Source organism: Nyctereutes procyonoides, unplaced genomic scaffold (assembly GCF_905146905.1).
Source record: "Nyctereutes procyonoides isolate TBG_1078 unplaced genomic scaffold, NYPRO_anot_genome, whole genome shotgun sequence".
Classification (NCBI taxonomy): domain Eukaryota; kingdom Metazoa; phylum Chordata; class Mammalia; order Carnivora; family Canidae; genus Nyctereutes; species Nyctereutes procyonoides.
Genome location: NW_026575049.1, coordinates 12,289,542 through 12,311,202, shown reverse-complemented (window position 1 = coordinate 12,311,202; position 21,661 = coordinate 12,289,542). Strand labels below are relative to the sequence as shown.

General features: G+C 42.7%; 1 protein-coding gene across 1 annotated transcript in view; it reads right to left on the bottom strand.

Annotated features, from left to right (window-relative positions):
• Nucleotides 1-1,278: 1,278 nt before the first annotated feature.
• KCNMB4 (potassium calcium-activated channel subfamily M regulatory beta subunit 4) overlaps nucleotides 1,279-21,661 on the bottom strand; it is a 59,132-nt gene continuing 38,749 nt past the window's right edge. Inside the window, exon 3 of the mRNA XM_055327769.1 lies at nucleotides 1,279-1,807. Within this exon, the coding sequence (XP_055183744.1) occupies nucleotides 1,639-1,807 (169 nt within the window). The 3' untranslated portion in view covers nucleotides 1,279-1,638. The remainder of the gene's footprint in view (nucleotides 1,808-21,661) is intronic.

The following is a 21,661-nucleotide window of genomic DNA, read 5'->3' as shown; positions in this document are numbered from 1 at the left end:
ATAAAATGGCTAGAGTCGACTTCCTCTCCCACTATGTGACGCAAAGACGATGATGTTCTCGGGTTCCCATTCTCCAGTGACTGTGGCTTCCGAATGGCTCACGGTGTTGCTAAGACAACAGGGATGCTGCAACAGAAAGCTGGTGCTGAAGTCAAGGCACTGGAGCTGCCTGAAAGGATGTCATCGACAGTGTGTTCAAGGCCTTGTTCACAGTGAGACTTGTAACACTGAATTAGGAAAAAAAAAAAAAGGATTGTACTCATCCAACATCCTTCCACAGGTGACTATGGCTCTCTCAGTGGCTTGTCCTCTGAAATTTAGAAAGCAGCGGTATATGAACCAAAAGTCAGGGGGTGATCATCCCACTAATACGTCTCCTTCTTAGGACCCTGAGCAAGTACTGTTCTTAAGTTCCAATTTGCCTTTATTCTAACAGAAGCGTGTTTGAAGGACCATAGAAGAAAACAAAAAAGAAGTTATACTGTCAGCTGCTCCTTCACTAAAAATGTACGTCTCACCTAAACAAACGTTTGATTCTATCTGAATACCTGGGTAGGTGTGATTTTTGAGTTTATCAACAGATGCAAGGGATCATGGTCTCTTCAAGAAACAGGAAGCTCGGTGGCGGCAGTGATGTGCACTGGGGTGTATCCCCAGGTTTGTCTGAGCAAACCCAGCTACTGCAGCCATGTTCTTGTTTCCACACTGACAGCATCAAGGCAAGAACAAAGAAAATAAAAACAAACTACTTGAACTGATTTTGAATATTTTCTTCTGACCTAGAATAAAAAAGGAACACAAATGGCATTTAACTAAGCTGCAAGGCATCCTTCGCATCATGTACATCCTACTGCGCAGAGATCAAATCCCTCAAACAGCACGGACGCAGGAGCAAAGGAGCAGAGTGCTCCCAGAGCGAGGACACACCTTGTTCAGAATCAGCTCCCTCTCTTAAGAAATAATCTGGTGAAAAGTAATGGGGAGGAAAAGGCAAGTGTTGGAGGATGTGTTTTCCCCAATCTTCAAGGATCCCTTGACAAAGAGAGAAACGACTAAAGGTTGAGTTAACAGGGCAGTTTGCATTTTTCAAGCAGGAGGTAAAAAGTGTTTAATAATAGAGAGTAAGGATCCTATTGTGAGGTGAAGACCTGTGCAGGGGTCCTTAGCTCTAAGTTTAATCTAGCAGATTCAAATGAAACCCACCAGACCCCCTTTTCTAAATCTCTGGTGCTCTAAGCACAAAAAAAAAAAAAAGGAAATAGGAAAAAAAAAAAAAAACCACGGACCACTCTATTTTAATATTTTTAAGTAGCATAAATCATAATGGTTCGTATACTACACTGTACAATTATATACTGTTACTTTCCAAAGAAAATTAACGTCTTATAGGATTTTCTGAAATGGTTACTCCATTGGGTTAAGAGCTTGACCCTTTAGCCATCGCTACGACACATGGCACACAATCTAGGAGGATCCAAGCCTTCCCGTTGTGCCTGTTTCTGCTGCCGTCGAGGCAGGAGCCTCTCGGAGACCTCTCACAGCCCCTTCCATCTCCTGCACCAGGAAACAGGCTCTGCAGGTAGATGTGTGCCGATGAGCGCAGCTTCTGTGCTTTGCTTTCCACAAAACCACTCCCCTCTAAGAGAACTTGCGCTTCTTCATGGCTTCTGCTTTGACTGCCAGGCTCTTGGCGCAGATGGTCAGGACCACAATGAGAACGCCCACCACAAATGTCACCAGGGGCCAGAGGAAGCAATGCAGGAGGACAATCTCATCATGCGTGCGGTGCAGGAGCACATCGTCTGGTCTGCAAGACAGTAGAGAACAGGAGAGAAAGAGTGGTCAGCTGCCTTGGCATCGCATAACTCTGCAACCTGCAGCTCGACTTGCTTTCTAGCCCAAAGGGAATAATCATCATGGAGAGTGAAGACCTCACTCTGGTTATACATACTGTATTTTGAGGTTCAAATCCATTACAGAAAGTTCTGAGGTCTTGAATCAAGTAATGGTACAAATTGCATACTATTGATAACATAATTTACACGTTGTGAAATGTCAAAAGCGTAGCAATCATTTACGTTATTTTCTTCCATTCCAAGCTGTTTAAACATATTCCATTTTCTCACTCACCCTTTAATGTCTGCTGGTCAAAGTGGCATGTGGATTGACATTCTCAAACCCAAACTAGACCTCGGCACTTAGGCGGGACGTAAATGATCTCAATTCACAAAAACAGTCAGCTAAAGTCACTGTGTGAATTTAATCAGAAAGGTCTATGGCATAGCCTTCAAGTTGACTCACCTCCATTATGTGAAGGTTTTTATTAATGAACAGACAAGAGAATGGTTAGATTTCATTAACGAACAGACAAATGAATGGTTAGATTTCATGCATTTTTCCATGCTGTTTGTTGGGGGAAGAGGATAGAGATTAGCCCTCATGTTAAACCACTGACTGCTTTCTTGATAAATTTTGCAAAGTCTTAGCAATATATTTCTATCTTATCAATGCAGGGCTCTATTTTCAACTACAGCACTGGTCTCATTCTCAGGAAGTGAAGATGAGAAGCATTCCACAAGCCACGATCTCTCATCTCGGGCCATTAGGGAGAGAGCCTGGGAATTCAGCTTTCATACAAGAGGTTTACATTTTGCAAGATATTTCCACTTCACCCGCAGGAGGGTTTGTTCTGTTATACTAGAGTAGCAGCGCTTCCTCCAGGCAAGGAAGAAGATGATGTAGAATAATTAGTTTGATTGCCCTTGAGACCATCAGAGGCTGTAGAGTACAAGGGCCAGGCACTTAACAAAGAAATGCATTCTTGAGGAGCTCTCGCTAATCATCACTCTCATAATTCAAGACCCGTTCTTCCAGAAGACTGACAAAGAATGTTGGGTATTTCTCTTCTACCTGTAATGCAGTCATCATGTGGCACTAACAAAAACAGTTTTGAAGATTAGCTTTGAAATGACAAAATCCTTGCCTTTTTTTTGTGCAACACTTTAGATTTGGCACATAGAGATTTTTATTGATCTTTTATTTCATCTTATTTCAGTTAAAATTAGTACTAAATTTTTAAGCAAAAAGTATTCAAGCTTGTAGACGTTACTCTTTTTCCTGAATTCCTGTAGCAACACACGGTCTTCAAGACTCGTGCTATCGTTCATTTGTGATATATATTAATGCACACATTGTTTTCTCCTGTAAGGCCCTTGACTTTGTCATTATTCTACACATAGATGTTGCTACACATGGATGTTGCTAAATAACCACTTGCTCTTGATGGCTGGAAATTTCTGCAGCGTGTTACCCCTGCAAAATTTCAAGTAACTTCAAGCCTTGAGTATAAGAAAGTAGAGGCCTAGGTCCAAATATAGTCAGACACAATACAGATGAAGTCATTTTCTTCAGTCTTTGAAATCCCAACCCCCAGCACTGCCTCAATTCTTTTCCCAGCTGTCAGCTGTCTCTACCCAAATGTGCAAAGGAAAGTAAAAGCTGTCTTGGTTTCAGATCGCATATTTAGGTCTTTAATCCATTTGGAGTTTATTTTTGTGTATGGTGTAAGAAACTGGTCTGGTTTCATTCTTTTGCATATAGCTTTCCATGTTTCCCATTTATTGAAGAGACTGTCTTTTTCTCATTGTATGTTCCTGCCTCCTTTGTCAGACTAATTGACCATATGATTGCGGGCTTATCCCTAGGCTCTCTATTCTCTTCCATTGACCTACATGTCTATTTTTATGCCAGTACCATGCTGTTTTGATTGAAATAGCTTTGGAATATAGTACATCTTGAAATCCGGAATTGTGATACTTCTAGCTTTATTCTGGATTTCTCAGGATTGCTACAACTACATCAAAATAAAAAGCTTTTGCAAAGTGAAGGAAGCCATCAACAAAACAACAACAAAAAAGTGCAAAATACTGAATGGGAGAATCTATTTGCAAATTATATTCAATAGAAGATTAACATCAAAAATATATAAAGAACTTATAGGGCCGCTTGGGTGATTCAGCAGTTGAGCATCTGCCTTCAGCCCAGGGCATGATCCTGGAGTTCTGGGATCAAGTCCCGCATTGGATTCCCGGCATGGAGCCTGCTTCTCCTCCCTCTGCCTGTGTCTCTGCCTCTCTCTGAGTCTCTCATGAATAAATAAATAAAATCTTAAAACAAAAAAAACCTTCTACAACTCAACACTTAAATAAATAAGTAAATAACCTGATTAAACATCAGCATAAGTAAATAACCTGATTAAACATCACCTGAACAGACATTTTTCCAAAATAAGAAATACACATGGCTAACAGACACCTGAAAAGATGCTCAACATCGCTCATCGTCAGGGAATGCAAATCAAAAACCACGATGACACACCACTTTACACCTGTCACAATGGCTAAAATCAAAAAGACAACAATAATGAGTGTTGGCAAGGACGCGGAGAAGGATCCCTCCCGCACTGCCGGTGGGAATGTAGACTGGTGCAGCCGCTGGAAAACGGTTATGGAGGTTCCTCAAAGAATTAAGAATAGGAATATTATATGATCCAATATGTGCATTTGCCCAACGAAAAAGAAAACACTGATTCAGAAAGATACGTAGACACTCTATTTACTGCAGCACTGTTTTCAGGAGCTAGGATATGGAAGCTGCCTACGTGCCCATCCACGGACAACTGCATACGGAAGATGCGGTACCTCCATATATACAACGTTATATGGCCATAGAAAAGGATGAGATCTCACCACCTGCAACGACATGGATGGACCCAGAGGGTGTAATGCCAAGTGAAATAAGTGAGACAAAGACAAATACTATCCGATTTCACTTACCTGTGGCATTTATACAATGAAACAAAAGCATGAACAGAAAGCAGAATCAGGCCTATAAAAACAGAACATAAGACTTTGTTGCTTGCCAGAGAGGAGGCGGGGGGAGATGAGCGAAATGGGTGATGGCGGGGGGTGAGTGACACAGGCTTCCAGTTAGGGGCTGCACAGGCATGGGGAACGCGGGCACGGCCTGGGGATCACAGTCAGCGGCACTGCACGGGGGCTGTGTGGGGCAGACAAGAGCTACACTTGGGGTGGGCACAATATCACGCGTAGAGTTTGAATCACTATGCCGTGCACGTCAACTCATGTAACAGTGTGTGCCAACTGTACTCAGAAAAAAAATAAAACAAACTGTAGCATAATTGATTTTTTTTTTTTTAAGCAGTCTTGGGAAAGTTTTCCTCCATCCCTTCCTTTCCCCTCTGCCCTCCTCCCCTTCTTTCTGAGACTGTTCTGCTTCCCCGGAATCTATTGGACGAAGATGCACTGGGCTCTTCCTCCAAAGGGCGAGGGTGCACGATAATGTGAATGTACGTAAAGCCCAGAACCATACACTTCCAAATGGTTAAAATGGTTAAAAAAAAAAAAAAAAAAGAGTGGGGAGTGAAGAGGACTTGCATTTTGAACACTATTTTAATTAATTTGCATGTAATTTCCATAAGTGTCTTGCAGTTAATTTCCCAGTACAATGCTTCAGTGGGTGTCCTCTTTTGCGTTCCTTCCCCAGTCACTAGTGTTGGCACTGAATCCTTTCCCACGATGTCGTACAAGTGAGTCAGGAAAACAGCCACAGAGGATGGGGTTGGACGGCTCTTACGCATTCTCTGAAACACGTCATTAAAAAGGAATTCAAGTAAAAAGGAGAGTGAAAATAAGTGAAAAACCTGGACCCAGGTATCTGTTTTATTTAGAAACTTCTTGACATTCCACCTGCCGTAAGAGCCCTTGAGGCAAAATTTTCATATTTCGAACAATGAAACCTCATTCACCTGAGATAGCTTTGTTGACTTTGCAAAAGCTTCGGAAGCATTCTTTGAGGGGGAGATACTATATAAAAACCTTCACATCTCTTTCAAAATAATTAGTGCCTGTTTCCAATTCATGCAGCTTTAAGATGCCCCCTGTATCTTGCAATGGAAAGGAGGGGCGGCGGAGGAGGCTCCCTGGGCTCAAGGATGGTTTGCAGCTGAAGGCAACTGAGAGGAAACAGGGAATAGGAAAAGCTCTTTGGGGCTGGCCCAGCTCCGACAGGTAAGCGTCCGGCTCTTGCTCTCTGCTCACTCATCATCGCAGGTCCTGGGATCGAGCCCCAGTTGGGGCTCTGTATCAGCGGGGAGTCAGTCCGCTTGCCTCCCTCCTTCTCTGTGCCCTTGCCCCGCTCAATCTCTCTCTCTCTCTAGAAGAAAGAAAGAAAGAAAGAAAGAAAGAAAGAAAGAAAGAAAGAAAGAAAGAAAGAAAGAAAGAAAGAAAGAAAGAAGAAAAAAGGAAAGAAAGAAAAAAACAAAGAAAAGAAAGAAAAAAGAAAAAGAAAGAAGAAAGGGAAGAAAAAAACAAAGAAAAGAAAGAAAAGAGAAGAAAAAGAAAGAAAGAAAGAAAGAAAGGAAGGAAGGAAGGAAGGAAGGAAGGAAGGAAGGAAGAAAGGAAGAAAGAAAGGAAGAAAGAAAGGAAGAAAGAAAAAGCTCTTTGCCCTCCTCCTATTTCCCTAAAAGCAGGACTAAACTTTTGAAAGGGGTCCCTCTTTGTCTCTCTTCTAGGAAGAACAAGTTAATCACTGGAGACCATTCTAGACCTTTATGGGCCCAGAGACGGCACCATGGTAAACTATCTAACAGGAAGCACGACAACAACTGGAGACCACACGCAACGCAACCCGGCGTACTAACTCAAGCAGTGTCACCACTACAATCACACAATCCACAGCAACAACCAACACAGCTAACACAGAAAGCAGTCAGCAAACTATCCAGAATTCCCAATTTCTTTTAACAAGGTTGAATGATCCTAAAATGTCTGAAACGGAGCGCCAGTCCATGGAAAGTGAGCGCGCAGACAGCAGCCTGTTTGTCCAAGAGCTCCTTCTGTCTACTTTAGTGCGTGAAGAGAGCTCGTCCTCCAACGAGGATGAACGGGGGGTGGAGATGGCCGATTTTGGTGCTATGGTCTGTGTAGATATTATGCCTTTAGATGTTGCTTTAGAAAACCTAAATTTAGATGTTGCTTTAGAAAACCTAGCTATCGACCAAAAAAAAAAAAAAAAAAAAAGAAAACCTAGCTATCTAGCCCCCCCCTTCCGCTGGGCTCCCCCATACATTCACCTTCCTACAGCTTGCTGCCCTACAAACGCAAAGTCCTCTTCCTTTGCCTTGTCGCTCCTCTAGAAACAGATTGCTTTCTCTTAAAGATGCCAGCAAAGCCTGAGCTCTAACAGTCTCTTGGAGCGGCCTCCTGAGCGTTCCCACGGGCATGCCAGGTGCCAAGTGCCAGGTGCGCCGGTTAAGGAACTTCTCCTGTTAATCTGGTTTCTGTCATCCTAATTTACAGAGCCCCCGCCTGGGAATCTAAGAAGGGTAGAGGGAGTTTTTTTCCTTCCCTGTAGGGAAAACGGATTGCTCTGCACTCCCCACAGTAATGCTGAAGTTTATTCAGTTAATAGGATTGACTGAGATTATCTCTGAATTGATCCTTGTGACACAGTTAAAGTCTGGTTCATTGGGGCCCCTGGGCAGCTCAGCTCGTTAAGCGTCTGCCTTGGGCCCAGGTCATGACCCCGGGGGTCCTGGGAAGGAGCCTGTGTCTGACGCCCTGTTCAGCGGGGAGCCTGCTTCTCCCTCTCCCTCTGTGCCTCTCCCTGCTTGTGCACGCGTGCTCTCTCTCTCTCTGTCAAATAAATAAAATCCTTAAAAATACACAAAGTCTGGTTCATTCAAATTGGAACTTCAGTGTCTTAATTTAAAGCACTCTCCAACCCCAGTTTCCTCCAATTTTATCAGGCAGCTCTGGGTTTAGAATTCAGTTTTCCATAATTCTATAATGGTAGGACTGAAGGAGAACTCTAAGAAAAATTACTATTTTTTAAAAAAAATTACTATTTTCAGGGGGCTGGGTGTCTCAGTTGGTTAAGCATCCGACTCTTGATTTTCTGCTCAGGTCTTGATCTCAGGGTCCTGGGACCGAGCCCTGCATCGGGCTCCACGTTAAGCATGGAGCCTGCTTAAGATTCTCTCTCCCTCTGCCCCTCTCACACCCCCCTACAAAATTACTATTTTCAGACTTGGTAAACTGGATAAATGGCCTGATAAGATCTGAATATGATGTGGTGTATTCAGGATAGTGATAACAATGTAGGCAAGATTCAAAAAAGAGGGTGATTACTCTCTATCTGAGGATTTCAAAAAAGTAAGCAGGAGATTTATTTGGGGATGTGTAGAAATACTAATGGAAAACACTTTTAAATCCTGAGGGGGGGGGTGGTACAAGTATCATAAAACAAGGGAAAGCGCTTCAAGTACCCTTAGAAATACTTTCCTAAGGGCTGGCCCTACCCTGAGTAGAGCCTTGGAAGTATATTGTAGGTATATTATTAAATAGTTAGCATTGATTACGTCCTTACTACCCTCCAGGTGCTCTAGTAGGGTGTCTGCTCTCACTTAATGCTTAAAATAACCCTGTGATGGAAAAATGTCATTTTGCAAGCAAAGAAACTGAGGCAAGAAAAGATTCGTTTGCTCAAGATCACACAACATAAAATAATAACACGGTGACTCAAAACCCTGTCTATATGACTTTTAAACCTGTACTATTTACCCATCAGCTGGCTTTTCTCAAATGTGAACCACTTCTGGTGGTTTGTTGAAATGCAGCTTCCAGAATTTCAGGTCCTGGTTGGCTGCCTCAGAATATGAGCTGTGGGATCCAGACATCTGCATTTTTGAGAAGCTCCTGGGTGATTCTAATACATAATCAAGTCTAGAAAGCACTGTGTAAAGCTCTAATAGTTGAAAAAAATTTGGAGTGAAACAAAGTGACTTAGCTGGCTATTTCTGAAACTGCCTCATTAAGTCTCACGTCCAGGTTACTTTCTTGGCCTCCACGTACTTTGGGTCAGAATGTACAGTAATGAAGGGTGTCCTGGGGTAAGATAGGAGGAGAGAAGGGGTGGCTGTGGGGAGCGATGGAGGTAGGGTAGGGGGTAGAAATGTTGCCCTGAGGCTAGACTTGGTCAGAGGGGGCCTTTAGTCTAATTGGCTAAAAGGCACCCCACACATAGGTCAGCAGTAGACCTCATTGTACCAGATTAAAAAAGATGAAGATTTGGTGTATATTATCCTAAATATAAAGAATACATTCCCTTTAAAAAAAGAATACATTCCCTTTGACTTTTTTCTCACCAAATGAGATTCCTTCCATCTCTCAATAACTTGTTCTGTGGTTGATGGGGAGGGAAAATGGTGGACTTCTCTTTTTAATGGGCTGGAAAATTTTCTTAACCGATTGAGCCACCCTGGCACCCCTTCGGCTGGAAAATTTTCTTAAACTTATCTCAATCACTTCATATAAAAATCTGAACTGAATGGTAAGTTACTGGTATCCCACAATGGTAACGGTACCAATGGAGAGATGATCTACTTCCAATTCCTTTCTCCAGGAGATCCTATAGAAAGTAGAAACAACCTCCTCCTCCTCCTCCTCCCCCTCCTTCTTCTTCTTCCTCTTTTAAAGATTTATTGATTTTAGAGAGAGAGAAAGAAAACAAGTCAGGGAGGAGCAGAGGGAAAGGGACAAGCAGACTCCCCACTGCATGGGGGGCAGGACCTGGGGCTGGATCCCAGGACGCGGAGATCATGACCTGAGCCAAAATGAAGAGTTGGCTACTTAACCAAATGAGCTACCCAGACGCCCCCAGGCTGAGGTTTTAAATAGCTTTCCAGGCCATACCAATAATTACTCACATCTGGGAATTACTGACTTAAAGCTTTTAAATATCAAATGTATCAGTTTGGTTTTTTATAATAACTGAAGAGCCAATCATTCGAGACTGAACTCAGTGACAAGCATTCTATGCTACTCGCTGAGAGTCTATTGTCACATTAGATTCCTGACACAGAAGCGACAAAATTATATTTTATAATGAAAACCGAAGACCCAAATGTATGCATTCCCAGGTAATTTTGTCTACTTGGGGCTAGGTTTCAGACAGCCTTGGAAAGTCTTCTCTGAGGTCTCAAATAAATGGATCAACAGGTACTGAGTAGAAATGCCATGAGTTAAGAGGCGACTGTCATAGAGCGTTTTCAGGCAGGAATCGCAGACCACTGACTTCTAAACTAGAAAACCTTGATGTGGGCATCATTAACTATTTTTTTTTTTAGCAAGAACTCTGTGCTCTGGGCTTTCTAGAAGGGGACTGAATTATGACTTGAACTGTTGATTGCTGATTTTTAAGAGATTTCAAAATGATTCTTTCCTACCAAGAGACGTTGAAGGTTGGCTGATAAAAAACACTGGATTTGGTTTTGGCATAAAGCTGTCCTTATTGAGAGTAATTAGCCAATGTGTGTAGTTGCTGTTTGGAGCAATTTTTAAACCTTGGCAAGAGAAAAGTGTGCTTGTCTTTTTATATGACCATAGGAAGGCACTTGAACAGCTAGTCTGAAAGCTCTACCAAGTTATGTTATAAATTACAGTGGGAATACAGAAACCAGAACGTAGAGACCCTTTGCAGTCTTCTTTGTAATGATTTGTTCTATCACAAGCCCATTTTTGCCCACTCGGTTTCAGCAATGACGTTGGGATAAGGGCTTTTAAAAGCTTGAGAAGTACTATGTTGACATCATAGCTTTGCTCCACACATGGTTCCTATCTATGGACGAAAGACTGCGTAGAGATCTATAAATGTTATAAATATCCTTATATTTCCTCAACTATTTTCTCCAATAGGTGAACTCAAGAGTTGTATTATTTAATAATATAAGAGTTAATCCTCAGGCTTGCCTGTTCTTCATGGAGGAAATTAAATCAGGCCGCAGACCTGCAGTTTCTAGGGAGAAAAATTTGCATTTGGCTTTGGCAAGAAATACAGCAAACTGGCAGGTGTGTTATTTTGGAGCAAAGGGTTGAATTAGTTATAAATTTATAGGAGGTCCACCCTGATGGTGAGTCCTAAGTAGCCTTGCAAGTGGAGGGTGGGGTATCAGAACATGAACTTGAGTTAGATAAACCTGGGTTTAAATGTGGGATTTGCAACTTGCTAACTGCATGATTTTAAGAAAAATACTTTATCCAGGCACCCCTGGGTGTCTCAGTCATTTAAGTGTCTGTCTTTGGCCCAGGGCGTGATCCTGGAGACCCAGGATTGAGTCCCATGTCGGGCTCCCTGAGAGGAGCCTGCTGCTCCCTCTGCCTGCGTCTCTGACTCTCTGTGACTCTCATGAATAAATACATAAAACCTTAAAAAAAAAAGTAAATAAAACCTTCAAAAAAGAAAAGAATACTTAATCCAAAGGAAAAAAAAATAAGAAAAATATTTAATCCCTCCATGTCTTAATTTCTTCATCTGTAAAGCAGGAATAATAATATCTGTCTTACAGGGTAGTCTTGAGGAGTAAATGAGATCATGTATGCGAGCGGTATGGGCAGCTGACTGCCTAATGGCAAGCATTTAATATTCAGTAAGAGGTGGTAATGATTATTACAAAATTGATTTACAAATCAGAAGAGGATTTTTAAAATGTTGGCAGTGACATATTATTTGCAAATATCCTCTACAATCAAAGACTGGCTGAAGTCACAGGAAATTCATTTGATCAAGTTATAATTTCTTTTTTCTTTTTTTTAGATTCTATTTATTTTTTTAGATTCTATTTATTTATTTGAGAGACAGGGAGCTCACATGAGGGAGAGAGAGCACAAGTGAGGAGGAGAGGCAGAGGGAGAGGGAGAAGCAGGCTCCCCGCTGAGCAGGGAGCCCAATGCGGGGCTCGATCCCAGGGCCTAAGACCATGACCTGAGCAAGAGGCAGACGCTGAGCGCACCGAGCCACCCGGGTAGGTGTCCAAAGAATGATCATTTCTTTGGGTACAGATGTCTTCGTTCCCCCGGGGCCTTCTGTGCCCTCCGTCGTCAGCCTCCCAGTCCTCTCTAAAGATTAGCCTAGGGTGGCAATGTTAAGAAACAACAGGTTTAACGAGCAAATGATTCCTTTCGATTCTAATAGTGTATGGAGGGGGAAAAATCAGTAATACCAATGTCTAGGAACACAAAGGGATGTTTCCCCCTCAGTTTAGCCCCCAAGCCATCATTGAACAACAGGAAATCACCCTGGTGGCCCACGTGTTTTCTGAGAGGTTAATGCGGGGGTCTTGAAGGCAGAGGCCAGGGGAGACCCCTGTGTCCCTGAGCTCCTGGGACAACAGCTTCCCTTAAGGTGCCAGTCACACTGGGTGGTGATCATTTTCTATATATGAAATTTTCCCAACCTGACTCAGAGAAGCCTGCAGTCAGGATCGCATTAGGGACAATCCCAGCCTGTGAGGCTCTCTCTGGGGTTCTCCGAAAGAAAGAGGGGGCCGTCAAGACCCACGATCCAAGAAAATGCTTATGACTTTTTATCTTTAAAAAAAGAACCAAAAGCAAACCAATGAATCTTAGTATATGTGCTGCCGAAGTGAGCACGCAGGCCACGGACCCATCTGAACCTGAGGCACCTGGTATCAAAAAGGTTTTATTAATTATAAATCCATGGCTGTTCTCCCACTGTGAAAAAATGGAAAGAGAATTTTTAAGCTGTCTAAGTATTCTTTGAGATTAGATCTAAGAAACAGCATTAGATTTTTAGATTTATATAAAATCCCTTTGCTCCTCCAGCAGCCTCCGTGAGGTGCTCCGGAGCCACCTGCGTGGAGGCCCAGGAGGCTGGAGAGCCCCACTCGGGCTGGCTGAGGTCACCGCATAAGTGACGGGTTCTGTAAACTAGATGACAGTTTGGGTCTGGCAATTCCTGTGAGCTTTTCTTAAGAACAGTATTGCTGGGACACCTAGCTGGCTCAGGGCGTGACCCCGGGGTCCTGGGATCGAGTCCTGAATTGGACTCCCTACATGGAACCTGCTTCTCCCTCTGCCTGTGTCTCTGCCTCTCTCTCTCTGTGTCTCTCATGAATAAATAAATATAATCTTAAAAAAAAAAAAGTATTGCTGTTCTTCAGCGTAGTTTGGTCTGGGGTGTCTCTGAGCGACCAGAGAGGTCATTGATTCCACATGAGGCTACAAGTGGTTTCTGGCCAAGCTGCTGAAATCTGGGCTTTCAGGAAAAATACACTGCAGAAAAGAAGACATCTACATTTCTGTATTTGAGACAAAGATAATTCTCATACCAGCTCTCACCTTGTGGACCTACTTTGCAGTTTCAGTTTTATTTATTTATTTTTAAAGATTTTATTTACTTATTTGAGAGACAGAGAGAGCATGAGCAGGGACGGGAGGGAGAAGCAGGTTCCCTGCCGAGCAGGGAGCCCGATGTGGGGCTCGACCCCAGGACCCTGAGACCCTGACCTGAGCCGGAGGCAGTCGCCTGGCCATCTGAGCCACCTGGGTGAAAATTCAATACCATTTAATTAATTAATTTATGTATTTATTTTACTAATACCTTTTTAAATCTGTGTGGGAAAGACAGGTTATTCAATAACCTGTGTTGGGACAATACTGATCATTTGGAGGAAAAAGAAACATTTGCTCCCCATCTTATTTGGCCCATAAAAAAAAAAGAAATTTTAAAAAGAAAGAGAAAATCCAGATACATCAAAAACTTAATTGTAAAAAAAAACAAAGCATGACTGCATAGAACACTAGAATTTTGAGAAATAACTTTGGAATAAGAAAATAAAAGTCTTTCTGATGGTTTTGTGAGGTTTGTTGTTTTGTTTGTTTTTTGGTATAAGTATGTCCCAAATATTCTACTGGACTTACTTATACTAAGAAATTATTCAGTTTATCAGAAATTAAACTTTAACTGGTGCCTTATCGTTTCATTTGCTAAATTTGGCAAATTTCTGATTACCTTTTTTTTTTTTTAAAGATTTGTTTATTTTAGAGAGAAAGAGAGAGTGTCTGTGCGTGTGTGCTCAAGTACAGGGACTGGCAGGGGGAAGCCCACTGCTGGGCTCCGTCCCACAACCCTGAGGATCATGACCTGAGCCGAAATCAAGATTCAATCACTTAACAGGCTGAGCCATACAGGCACTCCTGATTACCCTAATTTCCAAGTAAGACATAAAATGCAGAAATTATAAGGAAAAATGGGTGATCCAACTAGAGAAATGTAAAGATTTCTGTAAGCCAAAAAAAAAACCTCCACAAAGACCCATAGCTAATATTCATATGTAAAGATGCCTGATTTCATTCAGTAATGAAAGAAAAGCAAATTAAAAAATATGATACCATGTTTTACCTATCAAATTAGCAAAAATTAAAAGCTGATAATATTCATTTCTGGGGTGTGTGTGGAAACAAGAACTTTTATGTAAGCTGGTATAACTTCTTGAATGGTTATTTATTAGTGTCTATTAAAATTTTGGATGTGTGTAACTCTTGACTAGGCAATTAAACATCTGTGAATGTACTCTTCAGATATATTCCCATAAAAAAAAAAAAAGCAAATGGAATAGGCAGTTCTTTTCCCTGCAGGGTTAAAAAATTTTTTAAATAGGGAGCATAATTTAGGATATTTTCTTTCAGAATTTAAGAGTTTCCATTCACTATAGCAGTCATTTGTTCTACTCAAATATTCCACCTCTACCTCTTGTTTTCATTTTTCAGTTATCCTGCCAATTTATGTGGATGGATTACCATGAGAGCTGCTGGGAATATGTTTATTTGAAAACATTCTTCATATGATAAATAACAGAAATCTGTTGCTCTCTAGTCTTTGAGTATAAGCCCCTATTGTGTTCTGACATTTTATTTATTTTTATTTATTTTTTATTTTTTTATTTTTTTAAATTTTTATTTATTTACGATAGTCACAGAGAGAGAGAGACAGAGAGGGAGAGACACAGGCAAAGGGCCTGGCTCTAGATTTCCATAAGACGGGGTGGGAGTTGTGACTCGCCAATGACTTTGGGCCTGTGACTTATCTCACCAAACCTCAGCTTCCTCATTTGTAAAATGGGAAAGAAAACCCTTATTAGAAAGATCAAAGGGGAGTTTTTATGTAGAAAGCATTTTCCTATAAAACCATACACAACATGGATGGCCTCTGCGAGACAGTAAGGCACATCCATATTGGTCTCTGGCCCTGGTTTCTGACATAGGGCTCCTAAAATCCTTGAAAATCCCTAAGAGTTAAGAGCACTAGGAGCATCCTTAGTTCTCATGAGGAAACTCTAGGAAGGCACCTGGAGGGCCCCTGGATGGGGGTGGTCACCAGAAAGACCAAGCCATGACTGGAAGCTTGGATCTTAGCCCCACCACCCTCCTTCCACCTCCCACTTCTCTAGAGAGAGGCTGGAAACTGAATTAATAATCGGTCACGCCTATGTGAGAAAGCCTCCGTAAACATCCCAGGATCGCCGGGTTCAGTGAGCTAGTTTGGTGAACACATGCAAACGAGGAGGGGGATGCACCCCAACTCCACAAGGACAGACGCTTCTGAGCTCAGGACCCTCCCACATCTCACCCTGTCTCTTTATCTGGCTGCTCCTTTATCATATCTTTAGGCAAACTAGTTGGTGTGTGTGTTTTTCTGGAGTTCTATGAGCCACTATAGAAAATTAATCCAACCTGAGGAGAAAGTCACGGGGACCTCCATCTGTAGCCTGGGGACCTGCTACTCGTACCTGGCATCTGACGTGGGGGCAGTCTTACGGGACTGAGCCTTTTACCTGTGGGATCTGACACTATCTACCCATAGATGGTATCTGAATTGAATTCCATTGCAGGACAGCAGGCTGGTATTGTGGAGAATCGTTTGGTGTAGGGGGAAAACCCCACGCATGCGGGGACGGGAAGGGTCCAAAGTTAAAGTGTTTGATGTGAGGGGTAAAGGTGACCCTACAAAGAGACCCAGTTGAGTTTTCTCACTACAGCCTCATTTCAGGTCCATATCCAAGCTTCCTAACCTTGGAAACCAGAATGTATTTGTCAACCCGCAAACATAACACAGGACCAGATTTTTTGAAAACTTGTAGCATTTTTCAAAGTTCAGAGTTGAAGGAAAGCTCATAGCCGTACACCGTAATAGTTACACTTAGACCCATGTATAAATCACTACCGGTGCAGTTTTCCCTGCTGTGGTAACACATTTAGTGGCTTAAATCAATGCAAATTTCTTCCCTTACAGTCCTGGAGGTCAGTAGTCTGATTCACTGGGCTACAGTGAAGGTGCTTGGCAGGGCTGTTCCTTCTGAATGCTCTAGGAGAGAATCTGTTTCCTTGCCTCTTCCAGCTTCTAGAAGTTTCCTACAGTCCTTGGTTCATGGCCCCTTCTTGACATCACTCCAACCTCTCACTTCCTTGGACACATCCATACTCCTCTGACCTCCTCCCTCTTCTAAAGAATCCTGTGGGGGCATCTGGTGACTCAGCGGTTGAGCATCTGCCTTTGTTTATTTACTCATGAGAGAGACACACACACAGAGGCAGAGACACCGGCAGAGAGAAGCAGGCATCATGCAGGAAGCCCGATGTGGGACTCGATCCCAGGTCTCCAGGATCAGGCCCTGGGCTAAGGCGGCGCTAAACCACTGAGCATCTGCCTTTGGCTCAGGGCATGACCCCAGGTCCCAGGATCAAGCTCCACATCAGGCTCCCCGAAGGGAAGGGAAACTGCTTCTCCCTCTGCCTGTGTCTCTGCCCCTCTCTCTGTGTCTGTCACGAATAAATAAATAAAATCATTAAAAAAAAAAAAGAATCCTGCGATTACATTCAGGGCGTAATTTTCCATATCAAATTCCTTTACTTAATCACACCTGCAGAAGTCCCTTTTACCACATGTGGTACCATAAGGTGACACAAATCCGTGGAGATTAGGATGCACATATATGTGGAAGCTAGTATTTAGACAACCGCACTACTGTCAACTGCTAGCCTATATTATAAATAGTTCTTCACTAATGCATGTGTTCTATTCCTTGCCCTAATTAGTCCTTCAGAATTAAAGCATCAACCGAAGCATCCAAAACAAAGCATTAGATGATGATGTCTATCACCCTAACCTGAATTATAAGAAATCCAAAGAGGTACGAATTTGCGATTATTATAATAAATAAATAAATAAATAAATAAATAAATAAACAAACAAACAAGCCACCGAGATCAAAAGCACAGCACAAGAAATATATAGTCAAGAATATTCTAATAGCTCTGCATGGCAACAAAAGGCAACCGTGCTGACTGTGGTGAGCATTTCATGATGCATATAGTTGTCGAATCACTACATGGGACGCCTGAAACTAATATAATGGTACATGCCAACTACACTTCAATTAAAAACAATACATATATGCTAAAAGATATTTACTTTTTTTTATTATTTTCTCAATCTTTGCCCTTTTATTATGACAAAGGCATTTACATACAAGACACACCTGCCTAAAGATATAAACAACACTTCTCTTCATCTACACCATTTTCCTTCCATTGTGCCTTTGCCTACTTAGAGCCCCACCACTTCCCTCACCATGGGCTTGTCCTAACCACGTCATCGTGGAACTTCCCAATTTTAACACAATATTTCATGGAAATCCTCCCTAAGAAACTGACACCTTATTTTCTATCAGATTTCCTTTCTGTCTTAGTAGTACATCTTTGCTACATCCTTTTCAGTTTTATTCATTAGCAAGTGTCCAAAGATTCTCAGTTCTTCTTTACTTAGATCTTTCAGGAAACAATGTCACTAGCAATTCTCCATCTTGATTTTAAAGACAATCCTATGCTACGTCGTAAGTTTGACCTTCCTAAACTTTTTCTCCATCAACTATCTTCAGATCTTTTGTTTAATTCTGAATTTTAAAACCGAGGTAGAATTTCCAAATGTAGAAATAGAGATAACAAGCATATAGGTTGAAGAGATAGATCTGTGTGTCATTTTAATACCATTGATTTCTGATCCTTTTACCTCTATTTTATAAAAAGTTTCACAGTTTCTATTCAATCCATTTTACTATTTAAAAACTCATGCTGTTTCATACACTTGTTTTTCTCACATTTGAAGATCAATAATGTATTATTAAGTCAGATTTTAGCAAGAAGTGGGAAAATTTAAGTACAGGTAGGTCACTGTGTTCCCAAAGGAAGTCTTTCAGAGCCCATTTTGCATCTCAGCAACACCTATTCCTGGAGAAACATCCTCAGAAAATGGAAATGTTGATTTATGATATTAATACTCAAAATACTCTTCAGTTTTTCAACTCCTTATTTAGAGGAACTGATTCTTAAACATCACTAATACACATTGTAACCCAGCATGTCTGAGAATACTGTGACACAGAAGGGACTTCCTAAACAAGCCAGGGCTGGAAGAGACTAGAAATAACAGCACTGATTGAACCAAGACATCCCATATTCCCCCTCCCTGCTCAAAACAAAGCAACAGGGCCTCTTCTTCACTTTGGGACGCCAATACCCAAAGTAGAGAAGCTCTTCTTACAGAAAGCACACACTGAAAGGATAATCAGTGAGCAAAGTAATTATGTGCTTTTTTCCCTCAAAATCCTCAAAAACAGGGTAGAGGCTCCCCTTTGAAATTAAATAAGATGATACCCAAGGGCTTAAAAAATTGAGCCAGTGTCTTCTATGTCCATCTAATACCATGACCCTGAGATCCTACTGCTCAAACTTACTCCACTGTCTGGGAGGAAGGAAGCCATGGGTTGCACTCAGCATTGCCACTGCACATGGGGAAAGACTTCGGACAGATCAATCCAACAACCACATTTTCTATCATTTCCCTAAGCTAACTCATGTTCTCAGTCCTTGCTCCATGCACAGAGGACACTGAAAACTAGCAGAGGATATAATCACAGATCACACACTTGCAACGTGGGTGTGAGAAACCGTTTCCAGGGAGAAATGACAAACACATTGATGCACCCAAAATATGCATATGAGCAGGGATTCCATTGGGTGTTTGTAAGGTTGGCAAGAGCTTCAGAATTTGGTTCTCAAGGAAATAAGGTGGGTAAGGAATCCCCCCTCCCCAAATGTCAACGTTGTCTTCTTACCATCTGAACAATACTGGACACTGTGTGCAGTTGAAATGTGGCATTTAAAAGGAGGTTGGGAAACATCTTCCCCATGATTTTTGACATAAAATCAAGATGGCAGGGGTTCCTTAACTGGTAAAACTTCAGTAGGGACAGAGCAATGAGGGCTCATTCACCCACCTTTGACTCAATGCAAATACCCTCACAAAGAATGGTGGTCTCAGTGGGTCGGCCCAACTCCAGGAAGCCCGGATTTTTCTGCCAATGGTTCTCACACCTAGAAGAGCTGTGCTAAACTCAAAGAGCTCAGCAAATGTTAGTATGATGAGAAGGGAATGAAAATCCAATGCCACAGACTTTCAGTTAAGCGACTCTGGGGGAAGCAGGGCGGGGGCTGGGCGGGTAGGAAGCAAGATCTTAGACTTCATAGGAATTCTTTCAAAGGCCCACATGTATTTGTTTGAAATCATAAATGCCATAGATGTATTTGCATAAAGTCATGTGTATCTGCTTGTATTTTCACAGATTGTGCCAACTATTTCCAGAAAATTTCTAAGAGAAAGTGATCATGTTTACTATTCTTTTTGTCATCACAAAATGTCTTCTCTCCCTCTGCTTAGTTATTTTAAAATCTCTCTCCAGCCCGTCCAAACCAGCCCTGGCACATAACTACTGTCACTGGTGGGTTTTGCTCCTTCAGCTCACCTGCCCCCCCCACCCCAGTGGTTTATCCTGCTTGAGGAGACTTCTCTCCCACACGAAGGCCTGTCCCAGACCCAGCACCCGAGCAGAGGCCCCCGGCATCTGGTGAAGCCAAAGCCAAGTAGCCTGAGCAGGGGCAGAGACATTGCATCTTCCCCAAACCTCGGAAAAGGATCCTGTATCCCATTCTACAACTTACTCCCAGGAAATCATCCGTAATGTCTGATTCTGTGAAGTCCAATTCCCTGTAACTAGATCCTCAATGAAGAAAAATTCGCCAGTCCTTGCAGCTGATTCCCTTTTCTACCTCTGGCATTGCACGGCTCCATAATTTTGGCAGCTCTGAAGGAGGATCCAGAAAACGTATCCTGGGTGGCGGGGAAGGGGGGTCCCATGTCTCCTTAATTATTATACAAGTTCAAAGGAGATAGGGCTGCCTCCTGCTACAACATTTCATCCTAGAAGTTTCCCAATTGTTAGGAACTCATTTTATTAAAATGTGTTATGTACCAAATCGTTGTCTGGTGTTTTTTTTTTTTTTAATTAGACAATTGGCAGAGTATATATATATATACCTTGTTGCTGCAAGCAGGGAGACGGGACTAGGTCAGCACTTCTCCCAAGGCTGGCAATGGATCCTTCGTCCGAACCCCTAACATAACTAGGAAGGAGTACACGAATCAGAACTTTACATTCATTTTCTGTTATAATCTGTTAGGCAGTTCTCTCTCTTGGAAAAAGTGCACCGCACGTACACTGAACTACTTCCACGGAGTATATTAGTTACATTAATTGCAAAGCCCTCTTCCTAACTGACAAACTGCTATTTGGAAAACAGAAGCTGTATAGAGAAATACGTGTGAAAAAGCGGTGGCTTACGGTACCACAGAATTTTTATGACTTGAGCAATTAGGAAGATCTTAGGAGCCGATCGTAAAGTATCTCCCAGATGCATCAGTGACTTGATTTTACCCTGGTAACAGGTGATACTCAAAACTCAAGAAAAAATATGTAAACAGCCATCAGACTGTTGGACCAAACGTGAGAAACGGTTTGAAAACCACTAAAAATTATAGGCATGGGTATTCCCGGGGCAACCTGTTTACTCTTCCTCCACGAGACTGGTATTAAGGTCCCAGATGGGGGCCACTCCTTCAGCTGGGGTCTAGAAGTCATAATGGCTCAAAGCAAACCTGCGTATGACCAAGACAGACAGGGACTGTAAGCAGGAAACAAATCCTCATTATTAGGGCTGCGTATGACCAAGACAGACAGGGACCGTAAGCAGGAAACAAATCCTCATTGTTAGGGCTACGGACCTCCAGGTTGTTGGCACAGCTTAGCCCGAGCTGACCTGAACGCACAGATAAAGGCTGGCCACCCCCCCCCCCCTTGGCTGGGTAGATGGTCACGATGTGCAAAATTAGTCCCCTCCTCATCGAAAGCACAAAGACACCCTACGAATGCACACTGAGCATCCTGAAAGACTTCCTCGGTGCCTAATGCTCTTCCCAGTGGTCATTCCACATTGCAGAACACCTACCCGGGCGGGCACCAGGGCCGTCGCCCGTGCGTGGGCTCTCAGGGGCCAGCGGCAGCTCGAGGCAGGGATGGCCCGCAGGACGCAGTATGCACCCCACGTGCTCTCTCAACGCGTGGCCTTTGCTTATTGTCGCAATGCATTTCCAAATGCAGTGAACAAGGGCGCCGGGGGGGGGCTCCGTTGGTGGGGCATCTGCCTTTGGCTCAGTCATGGTTCCAGGGTCCTGGGATGGAGCCCAGCTTTGGGCTCCCTGCTCCACGGGGGGTCTGCTTCTCCCTCTCCCTCTGCCTGCCCCTCCCCTCATTGTGTCCTCTCTCTGTCAAATAAATAAGGAAAATCTTGGGGTGCCTGGGGGGCTCAGCGGTTAAGCATCTGCCTTCAGC